Raw genomic sequence first — 15,007 nt, forward strand, 5'->3', positions numbered from 1 at the left:
ATGAAATACCTAGGTAATGCAAATTCAGAGACAGAAAGTAGAACAGTGGTTACCAGGAGCTAGTGAAAGAAAAGTATGCGGAATTACTGTTTATTGAGTACAGAGTTTCAGTATGGGATGACAAAAAAAGTCTGGAGACAGGTAGCAAAACCATGTGAAAGTACGTAATGCCACTGAACTGTATACTTAAAAAGTGGTTTAAATGGTCAATATTATGTATATTTTACCCCAGTAAAAATAAATTATATCATCTTTAATTCTGCATTTTAACCTGAGATGAAAAGCATAAGTGTGAGAACACTGGTCTAGACCGCAGTTGGCTTCCTGAATTTGACCTGTGTCACTCTCAATAAGCTATTTGCTCAGTGTTTAATGTACCTACCAGAGAGGTACAAGAGAACAGCCTATAGTCCCCCAAAAAATCAATCACTGGGAGAAACTCACAAATACTAAATTAGTTATACTGGCAATCCATCTTCACTAAAAATCCCACAATTTTCCCATCTCACTCCCCTCATCAAGTTAACTTTTTTTAACCTTTTATATCTCAACACAGTGTCACAACAGGGCAGCCTTTCCTATGCCAGTCCTCCTCCCATACAATATCAAGACCAATTCCTTATTATATACTGTTACCTTAATTTAAATTCTTTCTTCATTATATTTATCAGTCACTGATTAAAGAATGAAGAGAAATAAATGTCTCTCTCATTAGACTGTACTCTGTAAGAATTGGTACCCAACCTATTTCCTTTACCATCAAATGCTCAGCACTCAATACAGTAAGCACCTTGTCTAATACATTTGTTGAATGATAGTACATTCATATACTCTTAGATAATTTATTTACATTTAACAGTCTCTTAAATTCTAAATACTCTATTATTTAATCTCTTTTTTTTTTTTGAGATAGAGTCTCACTCAGTCACCCTGGGTACACTGTCCTAGTGTTGTGGTGTCAAGCTCGCAGCAACCTTAAACTCTTGGGCTTAAGCAGTCCTCTTGCGTGACAGGCACCTGACAGAACACCCAACTAGTTTTTCTATTTTTAGTAAAGAAAGGGTCTTGCTCTTGCTCAGGCTGGTCAGGAATTCTGGGCTCAAGCAATCCACCCACCTCGGCCTCCCAGTGTGCTGAATTTAATATCATTTTGATAAAAATTATAATATATATGAATCCCCTTACCAGAGAAAAATTCACACACAATTCTACATCAGTATTTAAAAACTTCATCAACTTTGTGAAGCCTAGCCACAAACCCCGGGAGAAAAAAAAATAAAACAACACTTTTGCTCTAATAAGAAAAATATATGGGGTGGAGAGATCTAACAGCATCTTGCTCAAAAACATGCCTCTGTTTGACTCGGCACCCGTCACTCCAGAAACTCCCTAAATTAATCTTTCTACAGCACTTCTGACCTAACTAAAAGTCTTCAATGCCAAAAGGATCAAGATAAAAGATAAATGAACTCCAGAAACAAGAATTACTTTCAGCTCAAAGGCCAGTGAAGAGCAGAAATCAGGTTTGACCCAGGACCGAGTTCTCCAGCTATCACCTAACCCTAAAGTTGTCTAGTTTGTTACCTACTCCAGTTAGAGTAGTGTCTCAGCATTTTTACCTGTTGAAATCAGATCCACATTCAAATCCAGTTCAAACACCACTCTTCACAACATAGCTTTGTCTGTTCATCCTAACAAGAAAAGATTTGTCGCTTCCTATACATTTCAATAGCACTTAACTGTATAGTTCTACTCATACTTACACCGCCTTGGATTACATATATAAATTCACTTCTTCTACCAGACACTGAGCTACTGTTTCTCAGCTTCTTTGTGACTCTGAAGATGAGATTCTGTGAGTTACATTCTTTTCTTTGCAGCTGGCTTCTTGTCAGGTTGTGCCAGGTGAGGGATGGGAGAAAGACACTAGGAAAGATCAGACACTCTCTGCTTCTTAGCTTTATTTTTCCTTCCTATTGCTTCCAGTGTCAATCACCAGCTCTTCAGGACATTGTTTATTCCCGTAGCCACAATTGATTCCAGTTTGCAGTTTTTCTGACACAGAACCAGCCATCACCATGCCTCTGAGAAATACTGTCACCAGCCAGCCAGCCAGAATTTCCTTTACAGAGTACTGGGCTTCCAGCCCCACAGGAGCCTTCCTCTGAGCTTAAAACACTAGCACCAGCTGAGCTGCAATCCCCTCCTCAAAGGTCAGACTTTGGGCTCTCTTTGCCCAAGCTTCTTCCCTTCTTTTTTTGTTCTCCCAGTTCTACTGTTCCCTTGTATACCACTTAAAATTTTTTTTATGTTAAATTCTCTGTTAAAAATCATTGGTGTGGGTTCGGCACCTGTAGCTCAAGTGGCTAGGGCACCAGCCACATACACCAGAGGTGGCAGGTTCAAGCCCAGCCTGGGCCTGCCAAACAGCAATGACAACTACAGCCAAAACATAGCTAGGCATTGTGGCAGGCACATGAAGTCCCAGCTACTTGGGAGTCTGAGGCAGGAGACTCACTTAAGCCCAAAGAGTTTGAAGTTGCTGTGAGCTGTGACGCCACAGGACTCTACAGAGTGACATAGTGAGACTCTGTCTCCAAAAAAATCCCACATCATTGGTGTGGTTTCTGTCTTTTGACTGGACTCTAACACACTCTCTTATGATTTAGAATGAAACTACTTAAGAGAATAAGGAGCATACCCTAAGACATCTAACTGTTACAATACTTTAGTCATAGTAAGCAATCAAAAAGAATATTTAGTGAATGAATGAAAAACTCAAACACCTGCAGTAGCCATATTACTACAAGCACATCCAAAGAGCTCAATGACTCTCTAGCTAGTTTCTTCCCTTTGATATATTTAAGAACATTTTGACAGACTAGGATGCCCCGCAAGTGTTTGCTCATTTGGTGGGAACTACAGTTGTACTGTTTTAGCTTGTCAAATTTTATTATGTAACTTGCTCTCACATTTATCTCCTCTTACTTGAGGTAGACATGTTAAATATCCAGGTTTATGGTTTGTTTTTTTTAACCTCCATCTTCTAATCCACCATCCTGTCTTTCTGATTCTTCTCCAATTATCCCTCTTCCTTCGGGATTTCCATATTTGTTTCATTGCCAGGTCCTCATTTACAAATGAGACCACAACTAGAAGACAATCAAGATACTCTTTTGCTTACATTAATTACATAGTGCCTCACCAAATAAAGCACCTACCTCTGTAACTTTCATTAAATTCATATTTGTGTAAATTGATACATTCATATTATAAACTTAAAAAAATAAAAACCTGTTTATCCCAAGGCTCAAAGTAGCTTATTTAAAATCAGCCATACTACTATTATTTTTATTTTCATGAAACCTAGAATATAAACACCTCACAATATAGAAAGTTACATACTAAGACTAATTATTTTCTAATGACTTCAGGTTAAACATCTTTTAAACTCTATATACTAGGGGGAAAAAATCACAATACCTTTTATTTGTCTCTTTCCTTCTGTGCTTGGTTATTTCTTTTAAGGCATATGGAAAATGACTCATAAAATGGTGTTTGAAATCAATAAGGTAATTCTTTCGAAGCCATGACTCCTGTTAAAACAAGCAAAGATTAGAAAACCTATAAAAAATGTAAAATAACCAATAAAACTTAAAGCAGAAATCTTACAATTTGCCAAATAATAAATGTCCCATTATAATGCACCTTCTGCCAGTGTTATATAAATAAATTTTAAAATCGGGGGATCTAGTTTTCATCCACAGATCCTCAGTGCAAGTAATTACTTTTACTTGCCTTTTATCGGCTGCTCAAGAGAGAAAAAAGGAGAGTAAATGAGATTTAACAAAACCTTGAATGTGGACCACTAATGCAATATTTATAAAATACACAAGAAAGTCTGTCTCCAGGGTATTCTATTTATGCCATAACTCTACTCCTCAGCAATTCTATTATTTTGCATAAAAGGTATTTAACACTTTCACAAAGCAATGAAAGCAATATACCCTAAAATACTCCAACAGTTATTTATTGAATTTATCACTCTCTCCTATTAAAGCACTGTCTTTCTAATTCCAGATTAGAATACTCCTTTCCGGTGTAACTGACCTCTCCATTCTACGTGAGATTAGGGGTTATCCAAGATGTAGGACTTAAAGTACTAAAACAACAGGTCATCCTTTGGCTTAACCATTGTTCCTCCTTAGTATCCTTTACTGGATTCTTCTCTTCTTCCTGACTGCTAAATGTTCCCGGATTATAGGTCCTTGGACCATTTCTGCCTCAGTTCCAGATTTTATACATAAAATGTATATCTGAATATCTCCTGGTGGACTTCTAGACTTCTAACAGGCAGCTTAAAACTTAACATAAATAGGGTAGTGCCTGTGGCTCAAAGGAGTAGGGCACCAGCCCCATATACCAGAGGTGGCGGAGTCAAACCTGGCCCAGCCAAAAACTGCAAAAAAACCCCAAAAAACTAAACTAAACTCTCCTGACCAGCAGTCAGCTCGCCGTTTGGGCCCCAGTACATTAGCATCATCCTTGACGCCACGCCTCTTTCCTTCTCTGTGCACACCACCTGTCCTCTGGCTTTACCTGGATCCAGCTACTTCTCATCACTTTGAACACTAGCTACCATTCTATTCCAAGCTTCCATCATCTCTTACCTGGATTACTCTAATGGCCTCCTAACTAATCTCTGTACTTCTCCTCCACATACAGAGTGTGCCAAAATAAATGTGTACACACTTATGAGTTCTTATCTATGTATTACTTTTCGAAGTTGAATTAAAGGTTTGTGTACAGAGACTCACTACACACATCCATTTTACATGTAATCCATATAGTTTGGGGACATGATCAATTTTACTTCCAACAAGATCTCTTAAAATATGTATGACTTTCTTGGTACCCCCCTGTATACAGTGTATATTTAAGGCAAGACAGATCATCCATGAGCTGATGATTGCTACAGCTGGATGTTGATCACATGGGAATTCATTACTATTCTGTTTTTGTAAATTCTTTTTTTTTTTTTTGACGGAGCCTCAAGCTATCCCCCTGGGTAGAGTGCCATGGCATCACGCTCACAGCAACCTCCAACTCCTGGGCTCAAGCGAGTCTCCTGCCTCAGCCTCCCAAGTAGCTGGGACCACACGCGCCCGCCACAACACCTGGCCATTTTTTGGTGCAGCCATCATTGTTGTTTGGCGGGCCTGGGCTGGGGATTCGAATCCGCCACCTTGGGTGTATGTAGCTGGTGCCTTAGCCGCTTGAGCCACAGGCGCCGAGCCTGTTTTTATAAATTCCACTAAAGTTAAATAAACATATTACAGATCATGTCACTTCTATGCTCAAAACCCTCCTGTCTTTTCATCCACACTTCTTACCAAGGACCACAGAGTCACAAGTGATCTGCCCACTGTCACTCTTTTTCTCCCTCATCTTCCACCATTCCCCTCCTACCTCATGCGCACAGGCCTTCCTGCCACTCCTCAAATATGCAAAGCTTGTTCTTACTCTGGGGCCTTTTGTACCATTGTTCCCTATGCCTAGAATGTTCTTTCCCCAGACCTTGACAAGACTTCTCCTTCATCACCTAGTGACAATCAAACGTCTTACTGCAGACAGCACCTCCTAACAACCTATCTAAAATAGCTCCCTTTCACTGTTCACCACATGCTCTACTTACATCCTGCTTTATTTTCATCTTTCTTCTTTGTGCTGACATTATCTGTTTACTATCTATCAATCTCACCAGAAGGTAGGCACTATGAGGGCCAAGCACCTTACCAATCATGTTTGCTTCTATATCCCCAGAACCAGGAACTATTGAAAACATTTTTTTGCAGTGATAGAATTGTTCCGTATTTGCGCTATCCAATATAGTAACCACTACCCACATGTAGCTAATGAGCACCTGAAATGTGTGACTGAGAAACTAAATTTTAATTGAAGTAGCTACATTTATTGATGCCAAATAATCTTTGAATAAATTCCTCAAAAAAAGCATTACTGCATCTGATTGTGCTTGCATGCAAATTCTAATACTCCTGGGGAAAATGTAATAGCAATAAGATAGATTGGAAAAATGTAGCAAGTAAGGCACGCATTTGTATAGTGCATAATATTGATGGTGACACTGTGAATGGAAGACCCTAAAACCATAGCAAACTAAAAAGTTAATGTTAAATTTTATTTTCATTTTAATAATTTTATTTTCATTTTAATTATGTTAACACAGTATATCAGAAACAAGCAACCTCAGTAAGGATCTGAGCGCTCAACTACTGCAAGTGTGATTGAATTTAAACCTTGAGATTTCTTTTCAAAGCAAGGATCAAAGTTTCAAATTATTAAAAAGTTTTAAAAAACCCACTTAAAAACAAATGAAGTGGCTCAGTGCCTATAGCTCAACCGGCTAAGGCGCCAGCCACGTACACCTAAGGTGGCGGGTTCGAATCCCCAGCCTGGACCCGCCAAACAACAATGACGGCTGCAATCAAAAAATAGCCGGGCGTTGTGGCGGGCGCCTGTGGTCCCAGCTACTTGGGAGGCAGAGGCAGGAGAATCGCTTGAGCCCAGGAGTTGGAGGTTGCTGTGAGCGTGATGCCATGGCACTCTACTCAGGGGGACAGCTTGAGGCTCTGTCTCAAAAAAAAAAAAAAAAAAACAAATGAAGTATTGGGCAGCGCCTGTGGCTCAGTGGGCAAGGCGCCAGCCCCATATACTGAAGGTGATGGGTTCAAACACAACCCCAGCCAAACAACAACAAAAAAATAGCCAGGCATTGTGGCAGACGCCTGTAGTCCCAGCTACTTGGGAGGCTGAGGCAAGGAGTGAAACTCTGTCTCTACAAAAAATAAATAAATAAATAAATAAATGAAGTTTCTTGACTGTGTTGTAAATACTAGAGTGTAATTGCATTTAGCAGTGCTAACATTTCAAAGTTTAAGCAATCAATGGTCCTAAGAATGTACCCAACCCAGATGGCAATTTATAATAGAAAAACTTACCGATTTTCTAAAAGAAAAGAGTTACAATTCAGCCTGTGATATGTGATTTGAGTTTAAGGTCAAGGAATGTATTTTGTTCCTCTTAAAGATTAGATTATTATAGGTTGCCAAATATCTTAACCAGCAGTCAACAAAAAAGGTAAAGGAAGAGAACAGTAGGAATGGTAAAAAAGATAGTTAATTAAAATATACTTTAATGTCGGGCAGCGCCAATAGCTCAGTGGCTAGGGCACCAGCCACATACACAGAGGCTGGCAGGTTCGAACCCATCCCAGGCCTGCTAATACAACAATGACAACTGCAACAACAACAGAAAAGGCCAGGCATTGTGATAAGCACCTGTAGTTCCAGCTAGTTGGGAGGCTGAGGCAAGAGAATCGCTTAAGCCCCAGAGTTTGAGGTTGCTGTGAGCTGTGATGCCATAGCACTCTATAGAGGGCAATACAGTGAGACTCTGTCTCAAAAATATATATATACATATATGTATATATACTTTGATGTCATTTTGTGCAGCTAACAATTTACATTTTTTATACTTTTCCACTAAAATAATGTTCTCATCAAGTTATTACAGTTCAACATAAATTTGCCAAGGTAAATTAAAAGAATTACACCAGTGGATGCTTTGAATTACTATTTCTATCGGAATTAACTATCCTTAGTTTATTTCAGTTTTATACATCTCAATTTAGTATTCTGATGTTGAACAAATTTTAAACTTAGTATTCTATGTTAACAAGCTGTTAATAAATGTAGCTATGCTACAATAGCACAAAATAGTTCTAAAGCATACTATTTTAAATAATCATAAATTAAAGCAGTGTTCAGGCACTTTGTGTTTTTGAAATGATAGCTGACCCAAAACCAGCACAAATAAAGAATCTGTAGATTTTGTTATTTCCAGCTCTACTATTCTGTCTACATACAAACACTACTATTAAAGCAGTAACTAAAGTTTAATGATGCTCACATGTAACCAAACACCAAAGCAGCTTCCAAAAAATGATGGAAAGACTAGTACTCAAAGTCCATGTTCAGTATCATTACTCTTATTTTCTACTTTAGTTTTTCAGATGATAAATATCTGTTCCAAACTGCAAATAATGCATACTTTTCTATGAAGCTATATATATTACTACTGTCACTAGCCTACACATTTTTATGAAATAAAAAGAAAACAAAAAAAAGCCCTGCTTTTTCAGTTTTATAAATACATATAGAGTGTCAACTTCAAGAATTCACACCTGCCTAGTCAAAAATCCTCAAAGGAATTCTTCTGTAAACCAGATAGTTCAAAGTTTAAAGTCCTGCTCCTACAGGTGCCTTTTTAAGTGTGCTCCCATATTAATTTAGCACCAATGTAATCTCATTGTTCTCCCTTAGCTGCACAACAAAAGCATAGCATACACTAAACACTACATTCACTACATACAGCCCAAAACTTAAAACACTTCAAGGTGTTTATAGGTTTTCACTTCAAGGTTATAAGGTTTTCAGTTTTATAAGGTTTTCACTTCAAGGTAATTATTAAGGTTTTCAGTTTGGTCAATTTCTGCTAAACTTGGCAATGTGGAACAAACTGGAAAAGACTACCTAATAAGCAACTTTTTTAATCCTATAAGCTTCAGAAACTAGAATGTTCCTACATAATCAATTTGCCATAAACACATTATAACACAACTGTGAATTATATCTAATAAAAATAAATGAAATCAAGCATATTGGGTTATACATTTTACTTTAAAAAAACATTAAATATATTCAGATAACTTCATAAAATTATCTTAATTTGTAGGTTTTTTCAAGTTTACAGTTAAACACTGAGTTATTTTTTGGAAAACATATAACCCATTTTTAGTAATAAGCTGATCTCTAATCTTCCCTCCTAGGATAGAAAAAGTATCCAATGTACTCAATACTATTATGAAACCAATATATTATCACCCAATGATAGATAAAACACAACTATAGCCCAGAATGAAGGAGGGACGAGGAAGGTGAGGGGAGGCCAGGTGGAGTGAGGGTAATCAGTGGGACCTCACCTATGGAGCATATTGCAAGGGCAACGTCAAATCTATTAAGAGTAGAGAATAGAGGCGGCACCTGTGGCTCAGTGAGTAGGGTGCCAGCCTCATATACCGAGGGTGCAGGTTTGAACCTGGCCCCAGCCAAACTCCAACAAAAAAATAGTCAGGCGTTGTGGCCGGCGCCTGTAATGCCAGCCTACTTGGGAGGCTGAGGCAAAGGAATCACTTAAGCCCAGGAGCTGGAGGTTGCCATGAGCTGTGACGCCACAGCACCCTACCAAGAACAACAAAATGAGACCCTGTCTCTAAAGAAAGAAAAAAAAAAGTAGAATACAAATGTATTTATTTGTTTATTTACTTATTTATTTATTTTTAGAGACAGAGTCTCACTTTATTGCCCTTGGTAGAGTGCCATGGCATCACAGCTCACAGCAACCTCCAACTCTTGGGCTTAGGCGATTCTCTTGTCTCAGCCTCCCAAGTAGCCGGGACTACCGGCGCCTGCCACAACACCCAGCTATTTTTTGTTGCAGTCTGGCCAGGGCCTGGTTCAAACCCAGCACACTTGGTATATGGGGCCAGTGCCCTACCTGCTGAGCCACTGAGCCTGAGTGTCAATGTCTTTTTTTTTTTTGCAGTTTTTGGCCAGGGCTGCGTTTGAACCTGTCATCTCCAGCATATGGGGCCAGGGCCCTACTCCTTTGAGCCACAGGCGCTGCCAAGTATCAATATCTTAACATAATAATTAAGTAAGCGAGGTGAAGGCTATGTTAACCAGTTTGATGTAAGCATTCCAAATTGTATATAAAATCACCACATTGTACCCCATACATGCATTAATGTACACAGTTATGATTTAATAAAAAAAGAAAGAAAGAAAATAAAGAACCCATTAGTTCTCTCACCAAGTTATGGGTTTCATCGTGCTGTTTAGAGAGTTTCCACAGAAGAGAAATAATATTAAGAATTTGCTGCATAACCTGTAGAGGTTCCCGTTCTACACCATTCCTGACAGAAGCAGCTAGCTGTGGAGGCACAGCTTCAATCCAGCACTCAATCAGCAATGGAATTATTATCTCAATAAATCCTTTCAGGTTTTCAGTACATGACAGGCCTTCATCCACATTGTTTAGTCCCCCAACTGGGTACCTAATAAGGAAGGGCAAGAATGAAGAAAAAATATTTTAATGATTAAAAAAAATTTACCTCTTAATTTAAATATTAAATATAAAGTATCAGCAAAATGAAGCACCATGAACTGATAATTACATTGATCAAGACTAGTAAGAAAAATGATATTCTAAGATGACAAAGCCAACAGAGATGATGTATCTATTAAGTTTTACTTCTCATTAGGCTTTACTAGAAATTAATAAATTAACATACTTTCGAATGACTCCTCCCATCAGTAAAGCAAATCAAATCATGAATAACTATATGAAAACTATGAAAGACAACTGCATGTCTTCCCACCATTAGCCATCAATGGTCAGCAGTTATAATTCAATATAGGAAAACTGAGTGTGGACATAACTGAAATCCTTCTTACCGTAGCCTGAACTGTGAACTGACATTTGGCTGTGAACCCCCATTTTCATAAACCTGGATGTGTTGCTGGTCGTTGGCATGTTCCTTCCAGTTGATAAAAATGGAGTTGCTAGTGGCATGGGGATTTTCTTTTTGTTCCTGAAGTCCTTCACTTTCTCTCAACCTACTGGATCCATCTGCCAAGGCCTGAAGGAATTTACTGAGTCTCACTAAGACTTTCAGCCTCCATTGCTGAGAAGTGAGTCTCCGATTAGGATTTACAGAAAGTATCCAGGACTGGGATCTGTCTCTATTTATCAGTCCTTTGGACAGCTGCTGATGAGAAATAAGTTCTACAAAATTCTTAAGCAATATACTGCTACGGCCAGTAATTAGAGCTGGGTACTGTTCCAGCAGAATGTCCAAAACTTTTAAAGAGTCCTCCTGAATTCCTTCAGTAATGTGAGTCATGGCACTAGAGAGATGGGCACTTACCAAAGGAAAAAATGGAGAAATTTGTTCAGCTCGTATTTTGGGGGCCAGGAATTGAAGAAGTTGAACTGCTGCTAATCGTACATTAGCATCTTTATCTGTAAACACAGCAGTCACTTCACTTAATATATTTGAAAGGTGTGCATCAATTATAAATGGGTATTGAGACAAAAGGTCTTTAAGTCCAAGAAGAGCACTTTGTTTAACCCCAGCATTGTAGTGATGCATTTGTGACAGCAAATCCTGTAAATAAAAATACAGATTTTAGGTGTATACATACATATGGATTATTTTCAAATAAATGTTAACTAAAACTATACTAATGAACTTACACTCCTTAGAGACAAGTGCTTCGATAAGTATTTTTTAAATATTACTTAGCTTTACTGACAATCAAAACTTTTCTTTTTTTATTGTTGGGGATTCATTGAGGGTACAAGATACCAGGTTACACTGATTGCATTTGTTAGGTAAAGTCCCTCTTATAATTGTGTCTTGCCCCCAAAAGGTGTGGGTGTGTCACACACGGAAACCCCACCCCCTCCTTCCTTCCCTCTCTCTGCTCTTCCTTTTCCCCACCCCCCCTCCTTCTCTCTCTCTCTGCTTTCCCCTTTCCCACCTCCCATAGTGTACTAGGTCATTAATTGTCCTCATATCAAAATTGAGAACATAGGATTCATACTTCTCCATTCTTGTGATGCTTTACTAAGAATAATGTGTTCCACTTCCATCCAGGTTAATACAAAGGCTGTAAAGTCTCCGTCTTTTTAATGGCTGAATAGTATTCCATGGTATACATATACCATAGCTTGTTAATCCATTCCTGGGTTGGTGGGCATTTAGGCCATTTCCACATTTTGGCAATTGTAAATTGAGCTGTGAGAAACTGTCTAGTGCAAGTGTCCTTATGACAAAAGGATTTTTTTCCTTCTCAGTAGATGCCTAGTAATGGGACTGCAGGATTAAATGGGAGATCTAGCTTGATTCTTTGAGGGTTCTCCATACTTCCTTCCAAAAAGATTGTATTCAAAACATTTTCTTTTTTAAAATATTTTTAGCTTAATAAAAATGTTATATAATTTTACTTAGAACTTTCTCTTTTTTACATTAGCCTGCACACAGGCTTAGGCACTTGATTTAACAATGATCACCACCATTTACTGAAGATCAATATACATCAATCAGGATAGGTGCATTTATACACTCTCAACAGGCCCTTTCTGCCTGTTTTAAATGGTCTTTCACAGAGTATTTGTGTTTTATTCAAAGTATACGACCCGACAATTTTATTTGCACAATAATTTATGTAACCTCTGAAAATACCTAACTTTGAATATCTTTTTAGTACTAAACTTCAGAGCTTAAGAAAACTAGAAAAATGTATAACTAAGACCTATACACAAATATTCATAACAGCATTATTCAGAAGAGCCAAAAAAGTGGAAACAAACCAAATGTCCACCCTTCAACTGCTGAGCAATGCAATGGAATACTATTATACAACACAAAGGAAATGAACTGCTATTCTGATAAATGCTACAACGTGCATGGACCACCAAAACATTATGTTAAGTGAAAGACCACTAACAAAAAGACCACATAAATGATTCCATTTACATAAAATGTCCAGAATACCTAAGTCTATAGAGATAGAAAGTACATTAGTGGTTGTCTAGGACAAGGGAGTGACTTCCAAAAGGTAAATGGCTTCTATCTGGAGTGATAAAAATGTCCTAAAATGAGGTTACAATTATATTAGCATAACTGCAAATATACTAAAACCCATCAAATTTTATACTTAAATGGGTGAATTTTATTATCTGTAAATTATATCTCTATGAAGTTATCGAATTTTATCGAAAGCAACACTATTGCACAAACTTCATTTGACTTCAGGCTTTTACTATGAACCTATAATGAGCTATGTGCTATATTGGTTCAAAAATAAATGACATGATCTTATCCTAATCAGCCATAAAAAACAGCTAGAAAATTGTTCATCAAAACTTGAATGTCAAACACGGCCAGGCACTGTGGCTCTTGCCTGTAATCCTAGGACTCTGGGAGGCGGAGGAGGGTGGAACACTTGAGCTCAAGAGTTGGAGACCAGCCAGAGCAAGAGGGAGACCCCTGTCTCTTAAATAAAAAAAGAAAAAAATAGCCAGGCATTGTAGCAGACACCTGTAGGCCTAGCTATTTGGGAGCCTGAGCAAGAAAATCACTTGAGCCCAAGAGTTTGAAGTTGCTGTGAACTGGGAAGCCAGGGCATTCTACCAAGAACAACAAAGTAAGATTCTGTCTCCAAAAAAAAAAAAAAACCACCTAAACGTCAAACATATCAAAAAGTTAAGCATAAGAATAATTTTATCTAGAAATAGATATATATTAAATCATCAAGTCCACTAGGGTGAAATCACTGTATATTTAATTTAGCAAACCTTTCTGGAGACAATGGGAAAGACTCAGTTATATAATCAGATTTGGGTTAACAGATAAACTCCAAACATCAGTAAACTCTATCACCGTAGGTCTATGCAAACTAATTTCTACTCGTGTTGAGTCAAAACAACTTTTCACAAAAACTTAACATTCTACAAGATTTCAATGAAAATCCTACTTTATCAAAACAAGATTTATGATTTACCTTTATGTTAAGTTTTCTATTATTTGTTGGAAGTGTTCCATCCTCTTTGAGTTGCTCAGGTACATGTATAGTCTTCGTTTTAAAGTTAGTTGTAGTAGCATTTTCTAACCTAGGCTTCTTTTTACCAACTTTTAGTTTTATCTTTTGAAAATCATCTTGGCGTTTTCTTTTTTTGGTCATTCTTGAGTACTATGATGAAAAGAATTAATTTAAAAACAATGGATAAAAATAAGAATAAATGATAAAATAATAATGGCATTTTCTAAGACTTACTCCAACATTTACTTTAAACATAATCCAGAATCAACACCAACAATGATTATACCAAAAGATCAAAAATTAAATGAAAAACACTATTTAAGAAGTACAGAAAAAACAGCTTAATCTAGAAATATTATAAATAGGAGTCACTGACAGTAAGGCAACAATCTTGCCACTGGTTTTGCAAGGTTTCTTTGAGCAAATTTGTCAACCAATGTGCTAAATAGAAACCTTCTGAAATGTCTCTATTTTTCTTTGTGGGCAGAGGAACAGCACAGACTAGTTAGAGCTATACCTTGTATATCTAATGATAAGCTTCTGGTCCTGATAAGCCCCTGTGGTATCACTAGGAAAACAAAGCTTAGTTCAAAGACCAATGCTATTATTTAACAGCCTATAACAAAAAGTTTCATGAACCTAAGCTGAATGCTTGAAAAATAGGTTAAGATTCAGATATGCAGCAAGGATAATAATGGGTGTTTCATGAGCAAGAAAAACAAGGTAAAGATCTGGAGTAGACAAGCCTGATATAAGCAAAAAGTGAAGATACCACTCTTATCAATACTGGGAAAAGTTCAGATTAGATATAAATAGCAAACAGTATTCCCACCCCCAAAAAGAAGGATAAAAGGAAGTATAATATAACAGAGGGATAAGGAACAAAGACCAGCTAGGCTACGACTATAACTCAGGCGAAGCTCCTCCCCCTCTATACCACATTCTTTCAACTTATATCCAAGCCTACTGAAAAAAACTTTGATCGGCGCCTCTTACAAGTCCACTTTTAAAGAAGTCCTTTATTTCTACCTAGATTATTTAATACCTGTCTCAGTGGAATTCTTGCTTTGTCTCTACAGCCTACTCTCTAGTTCACCGGACTGTCACTACAGAACTCTTTCTAAACAGATCTGACCAAGACGCAGGTACTCACACATGGTACAAATTCCTTAGCATGACATATTCAGGTCCTTCATGATATGGCCCCATTCATCCTCTCCAGCTTTATCTTCCCACAAGCTAATCCCTACTTTAGACAA

General features: G+C 37.6%; 1 protein-coding gene across 3 annotated transcripts in view; it reads right to left on the reverse strand.

The window, feature by feature from the left end:
* The window catches only part of TEX10 (testis expressed 10), a 46,241-nt gene that overhangs the window by 27,787 nt on the left and 3,447 nt on the right, over positions 1-15,007 (reverse strand). For all 3 annotated transcript variants that reach the window (XR_002772161.1, XM_003785171.3, XM_023510473.1), the window contains exons 2-5: positions 13,710-13,898; positions 10,596-11,308; positions 9,952-10,195; positions 3,484-3,596 (exon numbers count right to left, since the gene is read on the reverse strand). Coding sequence is in view for 2 of the 3 variants with exons in the window: in XM_003785171.3 (XP_003785219.1) it covers positions 3,484-3,596; positions 9,952-10,195; positions 10,596-11,308; positions 13,710-13,889 (1,250 nt within the window). In the remaining variant the exon portion in view is untranslated. The remainder of the gene's footprint in view (positions 1-3,483; positions 3,597-9,951; positions 10,196-10,595; positions 11,309-13,709; positions 13,899-15,007) is intronic.

Source organism: Otolemur garnettii, unplaced genomic scaffold, assembly GCF_000181295.1.
Source record: "Otolemur garnettii isolate 467f Iridium unplaced genomic scaffold, OtoGar3 scaffold00014, whole genome shotgun sequence".
NCBI classification, from domain to species: domain Eukaryota; kingdom Metazoa; phylum Chordata; class Mammalia; order Primates; family Galagidae; genus Otolemur; species Otolemur garnettii.